Below are 17,888 nucleotides of genomic sequence, written 5' to 3'. Positions count from 1 at the left end.
TGCAAATGGGATTTGAGAACTAAAAGACCAGATTTGTCAGGAAATAATGGTTTAACCACATATTTTCCTCATACAAAGCTATTGTCCTTTTTGATGCTTGAGAACCCCGGGTCACTATATGCTTTCATTTTTTTAAATGGGAGTATTGTAGTCAAAATTAGCACATTTGAGTCTAAGTCCAGGAAGAGACTTGAATAAACTGACCTGAAGAGGGTCAAATCTGAGACCATGTCCAAATACAGGTCTAAGACCCTGAAAATATGGTCTTGGACTCAGACTTGAGACAGACCCAAGTGCTTCAACACTGTTGCAGGATCTTGTGTCATGCACCAAGTTTAAATGTGCAGAAAATGGGATTTATGGGATTTAAGAGCTACAAGCAGGGGCGGACTGGCCATTGGGAGCATCAGGAGTTTTCCCGGTGGGCCGCTGGACAATGTCGATCGGCCTGTTGCTACGTAAATATATATGAAGAATGAATAATAGTAAATGTAGCTTAGTCTATGTCCTTCCGTCAGCCCAGACAAATGACCCTTGCGGCCCAATTGAGGCAAAACTCTTATCTGTTTAGCCTGATCAGTCTCAGTGGTCTAAAAGCGCTCGTCAATGTCAAAATGTTTGAGATATCCAATCAAATCGAAGGAGGCGGGATTTATTGTCCACAGAAACCGAGCAGCTTGAATGCGAGCTGAGGTAAGATAAACAGCTGATTTTGAGGAGTTACTACAGCAATATTTCCAGACTGTTTACAATTAAAAAATGTTTTAAACAATGCACATTAATTTCCAGGGATGCAAACTACTGCTGACCTTTTCGAATTTCTCAGATTGTAATGCCATTTACGTTATTCGACACACAATGCGCAAATAAACATCAACGTAGCAGTTTTCAGCATCAGAGTGAATGTTTGTGTGTTTCCAGGCTTTCTTCAGTAATATCACTAAAACATGGTCAAACTGGCAACTTTCATATTCAAGTAGCCTATGTCCCGTGAAGGAACGTGTCTTATACTAAAATACACTAGCAATCAACAGTTTGAAATAATTAAGACCTTTTTAATGTTTTTGACAGAAGGCTGAATTTATTTGATTAAAAATACAGTAAAACACAATATAAAGACATATTAATACAATTTCTAATAGCTGTTGTGAATGTATTGTAAATTGTATTTTATTCCTGTGATCAAAGCTGAATTTATCATCATTACTCCAGTCTTCAGTGTCACATGATCCTGCAGAAATCTTTCTAATATGTTGTATTTTTCATTAAAAAAAATGAAAAAATGATTGCTCCTGAAAGGACAAATACTATAACCACTAGAAAGGCAAATAGTCCACATTCTGCACTACTAAGTCTTCTGGACCATAGTATTGCTTTATGGACTGATTGTATGGTAGGTATTGAACTTTAGTGATATTAAACTTCACTGTATGGAAAATATAAAAAAAATGTGTAAAAATCTAAATTATTTATTAATTGCCATGTGCACCAGGAAAGACCAATTATAACCTAAAGAAGTATGCAAGTCATTCATTAATGTTAATGATACGCATTTCAATAAATAAAAAAAAATAGCATTTATATTTCTGTATAGATAGCCTCTAAATTTTTATGTTCGTAATTGGTGTTTAAAATTGCTCTGTGCATAATGAGCTGGTGAGTTTATGGTGAGATGTGTTGCGGGACGGTTTTTATGGCCCGCTTTGTGCCAGAAAGTCCAGGGACACTTTTTTTGCCCCAGTCCGCCCCTGGCTACAAGTCTAGGGTTTTCAGGAAATAATGGTTTAACTGCATGCATTTTCCCCACAAAAATCTGGAGACTGAAAATATAGTAACTATAAAGTTAAGTCTTATTATGGGATCTATGATTCTATGAAGAACATTAAACACCCATGGAATCTTTCCATTGCTCAAAAGGTTCTTTATAGTTGAAACAGGAAACAGACAATTACACATTTCTTCATACTAAGAAATAATTTATTCTTTTAAGAACTGTTCACTAAAAGGTTCTTTGTGGAGCCCAAAATGGTTCAATTGCCCTTTTTGAATCTTTATTTTCAAGAGTCTTGAGGTTTTTACGAGCGGCAACCTTCCGGTCTCTCTCTTGAATCCAACAAGGAAGTGATTTAAACTGCAATGCATCGACTGGTCGCTAGAGACAGGCTCCAAAAGGGAGTCAATTCCATATATCCCCCATGTTAAAATGCCTAACTTTACAGCATAAAAACAGCCTGGTGCAAAAATTGGTTTTGGTCTCTATATCTAAATTTTTCTAATATCTCTATATCTAATAACTGTGAGAGGGGTGATTTTTTTTATTTTTTTTTATTACTCATACATTTAAATTATATTAAGCCTTTAAATTTACGGTAAAAAAACGGCAGCTGTGGTTGCCAGAACTTTACTGTAAAAAATACGGCAGTAACGTTTTAGGTTTTATGGGAGAGCACCATATAATTTAAAGGTTTATAATGTAATAATTACAGTTAAAAAACTTTTATTTTACAGTTCAAAACCATATAATTTAAAGGCTTATATTGTTATAACTATGTGTACACTATAAAAAATGTACGATAAAAACCCTATTTCATTAACTGAAATAATGTTAAATTACCGACCTATTGAAATACTAATATCTGTTACCTTTGATACTGACAAGCACCAATCACAGTGGTGATGAGAATCACGTGATGAATCAAAGCTCATCACAAGCAGATTTTAAGAGGACAAAACTATTTAGAAGGTGCACAGTCATTCACACAAACACAAAATACCATCATGGTAACACACATGAAATAAAAAAAAAAATGCAATAAACATTAATTTAACAACATTAGATGTAACATAAAACCCTAATGTACATAATTGATTAGAACAAACTAAGACAAAACAGTTATTTCAACGGAATACATCAAATGCGAAGTGTCACGCAGGCAATTCTGGGAATGTCAATTTACGGTTTTTCACTGTAAATTACACAGTGACTTGTTCTTTTTCACTTCCAAAAACTGTAAATTTAACGGTATTTTACTGTAAATTAAATGTAAGGTTAGTCACCGTATATAGTACGGAAACTTCCACACACGTCCCGCCTCTTTGCCCATTTTCTTTTTCCTGGGAGTGACACGCGGTGAAACACTGCCAAGATGGCGACGGCTGGCTCCACCCACTTTCGGGATTCAAAAATGCATTTCAGAAACCTACGGGTAACGTAACGGACACTACATCCATATGTTTTTTTTACAGTCTATGGGTATTTACCACTTTTATGTGCTTTTTTGGAACTTAAGAACCCCTTTATTATGTTTAAAGCTAGGACATTATTCCTGTTCAGCGTTCTGAAAAGTAAAATGTCATTCTTGAACGTAACATTGAAATTGTCAAGATATCACTTCCTCAGTAGGGCCAAGTTTTGTGGAACATCCATTTTTCAACTTTCAGTTTTAATTCTAAGACAAACTATCTTCTAATCATGCTCAGATGGTATTCTGCTCACAGTCTAAGCTAATCCAGTGTCCCTTTAAGATGAAATATAGATGAATATGTTGAGTCCTGATGCCAGCAATGACCATAAATGACCTTGAGAAAGTGTCCAGACTCTCTGGGGCTGCTTATGATTCCGGATGAAAGACAAATTGATTGTCTCCGTGCTTTCAGCATTGAAATTCAGTCTCTGCGTATCCTTAAAGAGCCAAGTCGTTGCTAATGCACAGTGTCCCTGTCTTTTAAAAGACTGACTTGTTGATCAGGCTCCCCCAAGAGAATGTCTCAATTGAAAAAGGTCACATGTGTGTAAAATGAAGGAGCTTTCTGCTCATCAGCATTACAAGCGCCACTCTGTCCCCAAAGTAAGTGGATTTGAAAATGTACCAAAAAACAAAATGCATAAATAAAAGTCAGCGTGAGAGGCGGGCTGACAACCTCAAATGCACTTGCTGGGTTATGGCCGATTTTTCCGTCTCTTCGTTTTGTGCTCAGTTTTCACATCGTGTGTGTGTTATTTGTTTGGATCAATGCTTTTTCTAAATGTCACAAGTTCACGTCCTGGAAATTGCTTTTTATCTCAGAGTGCATTTGCAGTGTTATTATTGTCCAAAGCTTTTCCCTTTACTCTCGGAACAGGAGCTATCAGGAAAACTGCTGGCTCAATTAATGTGAATTAGAGGTTATCGCAAGTACTCCGTTGGAATCAAAAGGATCCCATCTGGCTGTTATTTTGTCAGGGAATACAAATGCAAAGTCAAAAATGCACTGCCGTGTGACTAAATTGATATTGACCGGCATATTTTATGTCACAGTGGCCTTTAAAGCATCCATCATGTAACTAATGATCAATGCTAATTTCCATTCCTGCATTTCTCGATAGGGATCTAGCATTGTGTTGCTATGGCCGCTTCGTTTCTCAGCATGTGGCCCATCTTTGTTACAGCCTGTATTAGAAGTCTCCTCTATTACAGGAAAGTGCGATAAGGCTTAGCTGGGTGTCCGTTCAACTAGAGCGAGAGGGTCTTTCTTTAATTTATGTTATGCCATTAAAAATATCAACCCTCAGGGACTGCTGGAGAAAATGGGCAAGATGAGATTCGCGTCTTTATTTTGTTTGCTATGTTGTTTTCGCTAACACTGAGAAATTAACACTTGTTTGGGAACGATTTCAGACAAAAGATCCATCTTCCCTGTAAGAGAGTTTTTCTCTTGAAGGAATGTTTTTGTCTGATTTGCATCAAGCATTCTGCTGTTTTCCAGGTAGAAATGATTCTCTGCTCAACAAATGGAGGTAAAGCCAATGTTAGTAGACTGGGTAAACCCAGCCTGATCTGCCGGCGATTTGATTTTCCCCGGCAACTCAGTCTGGAAACCTGTACATTCATTTCTACTGCTTCTTTTACACTTTTGCGGGAACCAATCACAGACTGGCTTATCCACCTGGCGCGCTATTGGCGGGTTTAACACGATGACGGATAGAGAAGCGATGGGTCGTTGCCCGTTGATCACGCCTCTTGTGGTCTGATTGGTTGAAGGACTTTCCAATTGCACACAGTCATTTAATTTATGCTCGTTGATCACGGCTCCTGTGCAGTAGAAAATACAGAGCATGTTCAATCTTAAATTGAGATCTTGGTCTGGTGATAGCCAGACAACAATGTTAGAGCATTACGGTTTAATAATTGGTGTGTGAATCAACACAATCTAAAAAAAAAAAACATTTTCATGAATTAAAAAAAAAAAGTATGAGAACATGTCTTTGGATGTTTTTAAAAAGGAGAGAAGAATATTGCATACATGTTTTATCAGTCTTTTTTTTTTTTTGCAAATGGTATAACAGCAGCAATGGTTTTTATAATTTTTGGTGAACTATTCCTTTAAATGCCTTTTAAAAGAAAGAAATATACTGTATATACAGTCATGGTCAGATTTATTGACACCCTTATTAAATATGATAGAAGAGAAGAGGAGGACGGGAGAGGACGCATGTCTCTCACATATTTTCTCATAGGATTAGTTCACCCAATAATGAAAATTCTGACATTAATTATTCACCCTCATGTCGTTCCAAACCCGTAAGACTTTATTTCATATTCAGAACACAAATGAAAATATTTTAATGAAATCTGAGAGATTTCTGTCCCTCCAATGACAGCCTATGCAACTACCACTTTGTTCGCTTTAAAAAGGTCATAAAGACGCAGAACAGATTTATTGTATGCTTTTATTTATATATAAACATTAATCAACTCATACATCAGTTAAGGTAAACGGAAGCTTAATCGTTCGCTTTTAGTGCAAGAACCAATGAGTTTCATTCTCGTGTTATGCAGCACGTTTGAGCTTCAGCAAGAACCAATGAGGTTCATTCTAGTGTTACGCAGCACGTTTGATCTTCAGCAAGAACCAATGAGGTTCATTTTAGTGTTACGCAGCACATTTGAGCTTCTGCAAGAACCAATGAGGTTCATTCTCGTGTTACACAGCACGTTTGAGCTTCAGCAAGAACCAATGAGGTTCATTCTCGTATTATGCAGCACGTTTGAGCTTCAGCAAGAACCAATGAGGGTCATTCTAGTGTTACGCAGCACGTTTGATCTTCAGCAAGAACCAATGAGGTTCATTTTAGTGTTACGCAGCACATTTGAGCTTCTGCAAGAACCAATGAGGTTCATTCTCGTGTTACGCAGCACGTTTGAGCTTCTGCAAGAACCAATGAGGTTCATTTTAGTGTTACGCAGCACATTTGAGCTTCTGCAAGAACCAATGAGGGTCATTCTAGTGTTACGCAGCACGTTTGAGCTTCTGCAAGAACCAATGAGGTTCATTTTAGTGTTACGCAGCACATTTGAGCTTCTGCAAGAACCAATGAGGTTCATTTTAGTGTTACGCAGCACATTTGAGCTTCTGCAAGAACCAATGAGGGTCATTCTAGTGTTACGCAGCACGTTTGAGCTTCTGCAAGAACCAATGAGGTTCATTTTAGTGTTACGCAGCACATTTGAGCTTCTGCAAGAACCAATGAGGTTCATTCTCGTGTTACGCAGCACATTTGAGCTTCTGCAAGAACCAATGAGGTTCATTCTAGTGTTACGCAGCACATTTGAGCTTCAGCAAGAACCAATGAGGTTAATTCTAGTGTTACCTGTCTGTGCAACCCCTAATATGCATATGCATTTGTTTTATTAACTTTTTGAAGCATCAACGTGGTTGTGGCGTATGCTGTCAATGAAGGGACAGAAATCTCTCAGATTTAATTAGAAAATATCTTCCTTTGTGTTCCGAAGATGAACAAAATACTTTTTGGAAAGACATAAGGGTGAATAAATTATGAAATATTTATTTTTATTTTTGGGTGAACTATCCCTTTAATGCACAACAAGGAGGATAGTTTGAGTGGACAAAGACTAAGGATTGCAGCTGTAGAATTGCAGAAATTAGATTGGTCTTATTTCTTTTACTTCAGTGGAATGTTCTAATTTATTTATTTTTTTTTAAATAAAAGATCAAAATAATTAACAATGCAGATTTATTTTCAGAGACTTCTTTTTCAAATGTATCAACTATTCTTTTAAATACCCACTAAAAGGTAGATATGAAGATGTAGTGAAAATGATTAAGTTCTGAACATTTTCCACAATCTACATCTCTACGCAGAAACCAAGTCTTTAGTCTCATGCAGAAAGGAAATTAATGGACTATGTTTCTACAATCAAGCGAATACTTGAGGGAATTGTACCATATTGAAGTGTTTCTCATACTTTATGATATCTTTGTAATTTTTCTGCCTTCTACAAACAATCCTGTTTTTACCTTTATCTTCCCTTCATTCTCTGCAAGATACAAGCTTTTTGTCAGTGTCGTACAGTGATTGGCATGTTTATTCGCTCTACCTGTTTTTTTCCGCGCTACAATCCCGGCGGTCTGCGGCGTGTGTGCCAGCATGATTACTTGAATTTGTGAAGGTACTTATGACGGCAAAGTTTGATCCTTTCTTTCCTCATGCTGGAGACAGAAATGAAAGACAACAGGATGAAAAGATCCTCTCATAATGCGCTTTTGAGACTATAGCACCATAGAATTACTATTCATATCACTGACGCTGTGGATGGTCTCAGAAGAAGAAGAAAAAAAATTCAGAGCCATTTTTGTTTTGACATGTGGTTACTACATTCAGTCTTTATCAGAAATTGCTTCGCAGAAGTGAGAACTATTACAAAGTGGATCATCATGAAATCTTACTTACATGAAGACAGCAACCACATGAATCTATTCAAAACAGAACCCAAACCTGAAAACGTCAAAAGTGTTTCTTTAGTACATGAGATCCTAAACAGACATACTGGTGCATGATGGGTTTCAGAACCAAAAAAGTTTGAGAATCCCTGTGGTATAGTTCTATTAAACATGAATGAGGCTGAAACGTGTGAGAGAAATATCTGTTTGTCCTCTTCTGTGACAGGGCTGCGATCTCCCCGAGCAGAGCACGGTTCATGTGGTTCTGCCCCCGTCCACCTCGACCCGGCGCTCTGAACTCGTCCAGCAGCGCAGGCTGGGCGGCGGGATGGAGAGCTTGACCCGACTTGATCTCAGTAGCTCCCGTCTGACCACTGCATCTGAAGGCCTGGCTGTCATTCTGGAGACAGATGCATCCAGACAAGGGGACTCCGCTGGACACGCAGGTAAAGGGCGTAGAGCTGTGTTTGTGTGTGTTTTTTGTGTCTATGTTTGTCAGTGTGGATAAAATATACTTTTTAATCCAGTGGCAGTTCCAATTTACTACGTAAAAGTACACTAAATACACTTAAAGGTCTCCTTTAACACAACTTAATTACGACTCAAATATACTTAGTACAAAATGAGTTGTTCCAAAATAGCACACTTCAAGTTAACTAATCATTAACACACTGATAATTAGTCTGGCTGCGAGTATACTTAGCATACTTTTTTTTTCACTAGGGAGCTGGTGCTTCATAAGAGTGAAGAAGCACAAATAGTAACTGCAAGAATGTGTACTTTGTTATTATTATTGCTTTTATTTTGGTGTCAAATGTTGCTCTAAATACTACTAAAGGTGAAGACAATGCAATTTATTGATTAATAAAGACAAATTTGTTCCTTGCACAATACTATGTTATGATTTCAAAACACTTACCATAGTGCATGATTTACATTTTGACATTTGCATCACATAACCGCTCCGTATGTATGTTCTTTCTGACATCGTAAACTTGCTCGGTAGCTCACCTGGTACAGCACTGCACTTACAATGGAGGATTTGGTTACGAGTCCAAGCTCAGACGTTTGCTTTTGTTAACACAAATGGCTAGGTTAAGACTAGGGTTTACGTTATTTCCAAACACTATAGAGCATTAACCTTTTAGCACTATTCACTGTGCATTTCTTTTCTAAACTCCTGCAGTTTGTATAAAAATCAATGTAAATAAAACATTGCCTTTCACGTTCATATGATCTGGATAAAACTGAACACGCTTATAGAGCCACTCGCTGGACATTTCACTCTGAAAGTGTTCCAAGACAAGCAAGAAGCAACGTAATGTAATTTTGGCATGTCAGAGGTGATTGGAAGCGGTGTGTATGTTTGCTGATTTTCAAATACTGTCTCCAACAACTCCATTGTTATAAAATACAGTAAAGATCTAGTTAAAGTTCAACTGTAGTCAACAATTGTATCCCTTAAAGGGTAAGTTCACCCAAAAATGAAAATTATGTCATTAATTACTCACCCTCGTGTCGTTCGACACCCGTAAGACCTCCGTTCGGAACACAAATGAAGATATTTTTGTTGAAAGCTGATGGCTGAGAAAGGCTTCAGATAGGCCTCCATTGGCATTCAGTACATTTACACTCCCAAGACCCATAAAAGGCACTTAAAACGTCGTTACAAAGTCTATCTCACCACAGTGGCTCTACAATAATTTTACGATGCGACGACAATAGTTTTTTTGCGCAAAAAAAAAATCTAAATAACACCTTTATCCAACTTGTTATTGTCTTCGGTGTGTGCCTCCACGACGCATGCGCGAGAATATGACGTAGCGCCGGCGTTCGGGAATCCATGAAATGCACACTTAAGTCCCATTTGAGCACTACGCCGAGACCTAAAGCACGATCAATGTAGAATTCAACAGCTTAGATACGCGCGTCTTCCTCTGCTTGTAAACAAATCGCTTCTGGGTCATCTGTCCGAACGCCGGATCTGCGTCATATTCTCGCGCATGCGTCGTGGAGGCACACATGGAAGACAAGAACAAGTTGGATAAACGTGTTATTTCGATTTTTTTTGCGCACAAAAACTATTGTCGTCGCATCGTTAAATGATTGTAGAGCCACTGTGGTGAGATGGACTTTGTAACAACGTTTTAAGTGCCTTTTATGGGTCTTGTGAGTGTAAATGTACTGAATGCCAATGGAGGCCTATCTGAAGCCTTTCTCAGCCATCAGCTTTCAACTAAAATATCTTCATTTGTGTTCTGAAGATGAAGGGAGGTCTTACGGGTGTCGAACGACATGAGGGTGAGTAATTAATGACATCATTTTCATTTTTGGGTGAACTAACCCTTTAAAACTCATCTTTGATCACCAAAATGACAAATTTACTTCTTCATGCATTAAAATAGCTTGAATGTAACTCTAACTCTAAACCCTTGCTTCATTTATATATATGCGGATCCATGAATATGCAAAATAGCCCCGCCTCCACTCACTCACACCAGCTCTGAGATCCACTCGCTCATCTTTACTCAAGTTACTGTGGTAAATGCTGTGTTATCGCCCTTTACAACATCGGACAAATAACGGTAATTAATTAGCGGTAATTAGCCTTTTGCTCGACTACATTATCAAACAGCTAATAATGTGTTGCTAATGTCACACAAACCATGTTCCCATTAAATTATTAATAAATGTATTCATATTTTTTACTAAATGACAAATTATTTTGTATCTTCATATGCACCAATATAAAAATACAATACTGTATTTTAAATTGGTTCCCGGATCTTAATCAAGCGTAACAATTCTAACACAATTTTCACTGCTGACGTCTAAATCCAAGACAAATCTTTATCTCAATGCTGTCATATATACTCAAGTCACAATGCCACCCTCTTTAGGAAATGTAATGACCAAATACAAAGCACATTACAATCAAGATATTCACAGTGGTAATTTATTTTAAATCACTGCAAATATATTGCTGTGCCCAACCATATAGATTATTTGCACAATGACAAATTTGCCATTGCTATTTATAAGTACATTAAAAGGACGGCATGCTTCCTGTGCAATCGTGAAGCAGTTCTTTTTATGATGCTTTCAGTAAACTAGAATTCCTTTGTAAATACTGTATATCCTTTCATTTACATTAGTTTGTGCACCGCTGAGGCTTTTGCAACCTCTTTTTCAGCAGTAATACGCAGCTCTCAGAGAGAGTGTTTGAATGTTTTTGTAAGCGCACAGGTTGGTGAAGTGGATGCTGTCATTTGCCACAATGGCGCCGCTTTTACAAGATGTCCTCTGCCCGCCCTTCCCTTTTCAACCTCACTCTGGCTAGCAGCCCACTCGGCTACTTAGTCCAATCACGCTACCTCTTTTATCCGGCCCTTCTCCCTGTAAAAGCATTAGCATAATGGAGGAATCATGCAGAAATCATAAATAATAGGGTGTCTGTCTTATAAAACCCACTCCGCTCGATTTATTGTCAGCTGTGTCAAGGTATCTTGTACCTCTTCGGTGCCCCATGCTTTTAGCTCTAATGAGAATGCTGCTCCCAGGTGTGTGCGTGTGTGTGCATGAGTGATTTAAACTGGGATGGGACAGACTGATAGGACAAGTCCTCTCTCAACTAAATCGTATGCCAAGAAGATGTCTGGATATTCTTTTCTGGCTAATTGGATTGTGAGCTCTTTGTCCTGGGACTGTGGTGGCTTGTTGAAGCGCTGCTGTACCTTGTTCTTATTCTCTATTCAGTGCTCAAACCAACACACTTACGTCCCGCTCAAAACACTCCACAGCTGTAAACTAATAGAGGACAAGAAGCAAGGGATACGAAATAAAAGCAAACAAGCCTGCTAAGATTCAGTCTGCTCATCCCATTTGTTCTTAAATAAAAGAATGCACTTTAATTATGTGAAGTGCAATTTCAGCACCAAACAGAATGAACATAAAATGCATTAAAAATATAGCTGCAAGCAGCAATCAAGGGGCCAAGCACAAAGAAGACACGGTAAGGCATCAGACCAACTGCAACTAAAGTTTTAAACATTTTAAGATGATTTTGGGAAAACTGGCTGAAAAATCATAAATACAGTCACTTTCGACCAATAGGCGGCGCTGTGACCAAATTGATGTGTTGTGGTCAAGCAAGGTGACAATAACACATGCAAAGTTTGGTGTTGATATGCCAAAGCACAGGTACAGCCTCTGAGTCATTTTGGCATCATGCCTCAACTTTGTTGCGGCACTTTACAAAACGTTTCATCTATCGACACGAAATCCATAACCTTTTGTCCATAAATTAGATTTTGGTAAAATCGGACAAACGCTGTAGGAGGAGTTTGAAAATGTTTGGAAGGTTTAGAAATGTCCTTATAACTTTTGACCACAAGGTGGCGCTGCCCCAAAACCCTTTGAGTATCATCAGAACATTGTGCTGAAGATACATACCAAGTATCGTAATAATATGCCAATGCCTTCGTAAAATATGTTCATTTTGGTGCGCTCTTCGTCTAATTTGTTTACGCGTTATTTGAGAACGATTTGACGAATCAACTTGAATTCCATGTATTTTTGTCGCCATGGTCTGAAGATGATCTTGTTAAATTTGTGAAATTCGGAGCAACAGCTGAGGAGGAGTTCGAAAAAGTAGGTGTTTAGGAAAATTCAAAATGGCGGAAAGATTTTCATGACGGAAAAAAAATTCTAGCCCTTACGTTTCAAAAGTTATTTGCATAAATATGAGTGCAACTTTGGACAGTTTGTAGCGCTAGAGGGATTGAACTAGAGCAGGCTTCCTCAAATCTTGCCCTGGAGGGCCAATGCGCTGCAGAGTTTAGCTCCAACCCTGATCAAGTTCACCTACCTGTGATTTTCTAATGATCCTGGAGACATTGATTTGCAAGTTCAGGTGTGTTTGATTAGGGTTAGAACTAAACTCTGCAGGAAAGTGGATTTCGTGGGCCAGATTTGAGGATCCCTGAGCTAGAGACTCCAAATTTGCTATGGTGACAGATCAGACTGTCCTCTACCTGTGTGCCAAATTTCATAAAAAAAAAAAATACTGAAGAAAAATAAGAACGCCAACGATTACAATAGGTGCTTATACACACACCTTCAGTGTTTGGCCCCTAATCATGTAAAAATAATTACTTCGTTCACACTGCGAGCCTTATGCTGCGTTCACACCAAATGCGAAAAGAGCGTCAGGAGCGAGTGATTTCAATGTTAAGTCAATGGAAAGAAGTCTGGAGGTCCTGCGGCGCGATAAACGCGTTTCGCGCGGCGCGATGGACGCTATTCCGCCTCATTCACACGTCCAGGCGAATCCAGAAACTCATATTTACAATAATTCCGATAGCTCTTGATGGCAGCATCCTACTCTGAAATAGGAGCTAATTCAGTCCCCCAAAAGGCGTTCCTACATCTAAAATCATTCCCAGTTCCTGCGGTGCGAACATGCCAAAAAGCGGGTACTTCCACCATTAGTTATAGGAACTATGAAAGCGTTCCTCCAAAGTGAAAGGCCATTTTCACATCTTTCCATTGCACAAAAGTTTCATTATAGTGGAAAAGGGTTTTTTAAACTATTCAAATGTTCTTCACAATAAGAAAAATAAAATGGTTCTTTTGTGAACTATTCATCAAAAGGTGCTTTGGAGGACCCAAACCTGTTCATCCTTTTGGAACATTTATTTTTAAGATTGCAGAGAACTTTTTTTGCAACCAAAGGAGTGTTCAGACAAATTGACCAGCAATACATTTTCTTACCATGAAACTGTTTTTTCATCATTTATAATAAAAAATTAAATTTTTTGCCCATATGCATATTTTCTCATTATTAATAACAAATAGCACATGTCTCCCTCTCTCCATAAAACGCCACCTGTTACAAAATGTCAAGACACATAGCGATTTTGACTCCCATATTTCCATTTCGGTAGGTTAAGCTGAGGAATATTTTCCATACACTATATTGCCAAAAGTATTGGGACACCCCTCCAAATCATTGATTTCAGGTGTTCCAATCACTTCCATGGCCAGAGGTGTATAAAATCAAGTACCTCGGCATGCAGACGCTTCTACAAGCATTTGTGAAAGAATGTTTCGCTCTCAGGAGCTCAGTGAACTCAAGCGTGGGTTGCCATCTGTGCAATAAGTCCATTCGTGAAATTGTTCGTGAAAACTGTTAGTGGTATTATAACAAAGTGAAAGCTAACAACAGCAACTCAATCATGAAGTGGTAGGCCACGTAAAATCACAGAGCGGGGTCAGCGCATGCTGAGGCTCATAGTGTGCTGAAGTCACCAATTGTCATAGCTCCAGACCTCCAAACTTCATGTGGCCTTCAGATGAGCTCAAGAACAGTGTGTAGAGCTTCATGGAATGGGTTTCCATGGCCGAACAGCTCATCCAAGGCTTACATCACCAAGTGCAATGCAAAGCGTGGGATGCAGTGGGGTAAAGCACGCCACCACTGGACTCTAGAGCAGTGGAGACGTGTTCTCTGGAGTGACCAATCACGCTTCTCTGTCTGGCAATCCGATGGACAAGTCTGGGTTTGGCGGTTGCCTGGAGAACGGTACTTGCCTGACTGCATTGTGTCAAGTGTAAAGTTTGGTGGAGGGGGATTATGGTGTGCGGTTGTTTTTCAGGGGTTGGGCTTGGCCCCTTTAGTTCCAGTGAAAGGAACTCTTAATGCTTCAGCAAATCAAGATATTTTGGACAATTTCATGCTCCCAACTTTGTGGGAACCGTTTGGGGACGGCCCCTTCCTGTCCCAACATGACTGCGCACCAGTGCACAAAGCGTCGGTCCATAAAGACACGGATGAGCGAGTTGATGGGATGAATTAGTGTGGAGACTGCGAGCCAGGCCTTATCATCCAACATCAGTGCCTGAACTCACAAATGTGCTTATAGAAGAATGGTCAAAAATTCCCATAAACACACTCTTAAACTTTCCTAGAAGAGTTGAAGCTGTTAGAGCTGCAAAGGGTGGGCCAACTCCATATTAAACCCTATGGATTAAGAATGGGATGTCATTAAAGTTTATGTGCATGTAAAGGCAGACATCCTAAAAACTTTTGGCAATAGTGTATGTGTTAGCACATTTACAGTCAGAAGATTTATGTAAAAGTTAGACAATTTTTCTTCAGTAGGCAGTATTTGATTTCACTCTCTTGCATCACTTACATAATCATGGGTAAGTGATGTAAACCATGTCTTAAGTTGCAGATATTAATAAAGTGGCTGGGCGACTTGCAATATTATGAGTTTTTACATGCTTTAGGATGTCAACCAACAAATGGCTTACTAATAGTTGTCTGTGCACAGAGATAGTAGAAACTGTAATCGGACCAAATGTTTTTAACATACCACACACTTCACCTTTATTGCTTGTTTTTATTATGTTTCTGGCTGTTCTTACAGAAACTAAAGGCCACAGCAGTTTCTATGTGTTCTGTAAGGCGGTCTGCAAGGCCATCCAGCCTGGAAAACTACGTGTTCGGTGCAGAGACTGCAAACAAGGCACCCTTACCCTCAGCAGGGTATGTATATGTACATATATGCCACTATAATTGCTTGCCCTAACCAGGTACATTCATTGCATCCAAATTACTACTGACATTTTTTGGTTTGTTTGTTGTTCAGAGGATATTGAGATAAAGATCAACATCGCTTTGTGAGAACATCAATTGTGAGATGTAAACCAATTTTACTAAAGTGAGATAAGAAGTCACAATTACCAGAAACAAGCTTCCATAAAAAAATATATATATATGTATGTATATATATATGTATGTATATATATTTTATGGAAGCTTGTTTCTGGTATATAATAATAATAAATATATATATACCATAACTGGCCTTAAGGTAACCCAGCAGTAAGGTATTTACATATTGTTCTTTTTTAAGAATGAGATCAAAATTAGAATTCATAAAGGGGGCATAAAGTCAAAGAGCTAAACAGCTATCCTATTTTAAACAGTTATATTAAAAATTATTATTTTTTATAAATTTAGACGTTTTCATTACATTAGAAAATGTGTTTCACTTTCCTTGACAATGGTGTACAATGGTGTTGAATTCAAAGACTATATTTTTAAGATCTTTTTTCCTCCAGCTGAATATCGATCAATTTAAAACCATCACTATAGCAACTATAGCATGAAAAAGGCAGATATAACAAACCACGTTTATTAATCAACGGCATTTATTTCTGTTGCATAATCCAACATATTTCCCTGGGTAAAATATTTAAAAACTTTCCAAAACAAAGTGAAATCTTTACAAAATATAGTTTGTCAGCATATATAGTTTGATAGCAAAAATAACCTTTGAACCTCTGTTGTCATGTTGTCTCATTGGTATTTTTTTTTTTATCTTTGTGAGACTCTCTTATAATGTTGGCCTGTTGAATGTTAAATGGATCCAATCCATGTTCAATGAAAATAATTTGATGATGCAGCAATAAACTAGCTAGTATACTTTAAAGGTTTTATTCACCCAAAAATGTAAATGCTGTCATTAATTACTCACCCTCATGTTGTTACAAACCCGTAAGACCTTCGTTCATCTTCGGAACACAAATGAAGATCTATTTGATGAAATCCGAGAGGTTTCTAAACCATCCATAGACAGCAACTTCATTGCAACTTTCAAGGCCCAGAAAGGTAGGAAAAACATTGTTAAAGGAACTCGCCACTTTTTTTGAAAATAGGCTCATTTTCCAACTCCATTAGAGTTAAAGCTACACTGTGTGAGATTTTCCCCCATCTAGCGGTGAAAAGGTATATGACCATCCAGTGAATATTAGTTTCTGTTCTTCTCAATTCCGATTTCGTTTTAACTCCTACGGTGGCCGATTTAGTCCAAGATTAACATGGCTTCCAGTTCGACCTCGTCCACATTGGACACGGTGCCATCGAGTGTTAAAACGCGAAAGGCGAAGCTTGAATTTACGGGTATGTCCCTCTTTGGCTAATGTACTTTCAAGATGGAGGGGCAACATGGCGACCCGCATCCGAACCCCTTACCCGTATGTATTTTCAATGGCATATTATAAACTTACGAGAATACTTTATTACTTGAAAGAAGTAAATATACATTAATGAGCACATATATTTTTGAAAGTCATTGCAACTTTCAAGGCCCAGAAAGGTAATAAAGTTATTGTTAAAATAATCCATGTGACTGCAGTGCTTCAGCCTTAAAGGTCCCATGGAATGAAATTTTCATTTTATGAGGTTTTTTTAACGTAATATGAGTTCCCCTAGCCTGTATATGGTCCCCAAGTGGCTAGAAATTTTGATGGGTGTAAACCGAGTTCTGGCTGTCCTGCTCTGCCTTTGAGAAAATGACAGCTCAGACGAGCCGATCTGGAATCTTCCCTATATGTCGTCATACGGGGAAAGGTTACCTCCCCTTCCTCTGCTTTGAGAATTTGGAGAACATTTATTTCAAATTGATTGGTTCCGCAATGTCAGCACAGGCTTTACAAACAGACTTTTACCATATGGATTTGACAGCACTGCCACAAACAGTGAGTGACAGTGTTCATTAACGCCTGATCTGTGATCAGTTATTTCTGATGTGTAGCTAATCATTCAAGTTCACACAGACTTTCTTTCTAAATCGTTTAATAGGCTACTGTTTATGCATCAGTGAATCAAGCCAGTGACTAACGTTAAAACGATCAACTTCACATCGTTTCTGTAACTAGCATGAAACAAATCTGTTATTTAAATGATTAGACTACAGAGAGCGATCAAAGAACACTCTGTTTATAATGCTCGAAGCTGTCAATCACACGTCGCGAGTATATCTGCAGTGCACACTTGTCCAAACTGCCGTTATAATGAATGACGCTGTTATGCTGCACAACGAAGCTCTTACTGTATTCATATCGATGTCGTGTTTGCTGTTAGTTGTGGTGAAAGCATTTTGTGAGAGAAAATGTGTTGCAATGACGAGATCACTGCATTCACGCAATCAACAGACTGCCTGTGTCCTCAATGCTCATCACTGCAGCCTTTCATGTGATGGGAAAAGATCTAAAAATAATGCTGTAATCCACACTTTCATGATTCGTTCATCTCGACGGCTGTAATGGTAAAAAAAAACGTAGTAAAAATATTCGAGAGGGGTTCCACATGTGTA

General features: G+C 38.4%; 1 protein-coding gene across 3 annotated transcripts in view; it reads left to right on the top strand.

The window, feature by feature from the left end:
• The window catches only part of prkn (parkin RBR E3 ubiquitin protein ligase), a 286,452-nt gene that overhangs the window by 95,691 nt on the left and 172,873 nt on the right, over window positions 1–17,888 (top strand). For all 3 annotated transcript variants that reach the window (XM_079842894.1, XM_079842895.1, XM_079842893.1), the window contains 2 exons: window positions 7,949–8,168; window positions 15,156–15,274. In XM_079842894.1, coding sequence (XP_079699020.1) covers window positions 7,949–8,168; window positions 15,156–15,274 — 339 coding nt within the window. The remainder of the gene's footprint in view (window positions 1–7,948; window positions 8,169–15,155; window positions 15,275–17,888) is intronic.

The sequence above is a fragment of the Gobio gobio genome, assembly GCF_949357685.1.
Source record: "Gobio gobio genome assembly, chromosome: 18".
In the NCBI taxonomy this organism is placed as follows: Eukaryota; Metazoa; Chordata; class Actinopteri; order Cypriniformes; family Gobionidae; genus Gobio; species Gobio gobio.
The sequence above is the reverse complement of the archived record's forward strand: the minus strand, read 5'-3'. Positions and strand labels throughout refer to the sequence as shown.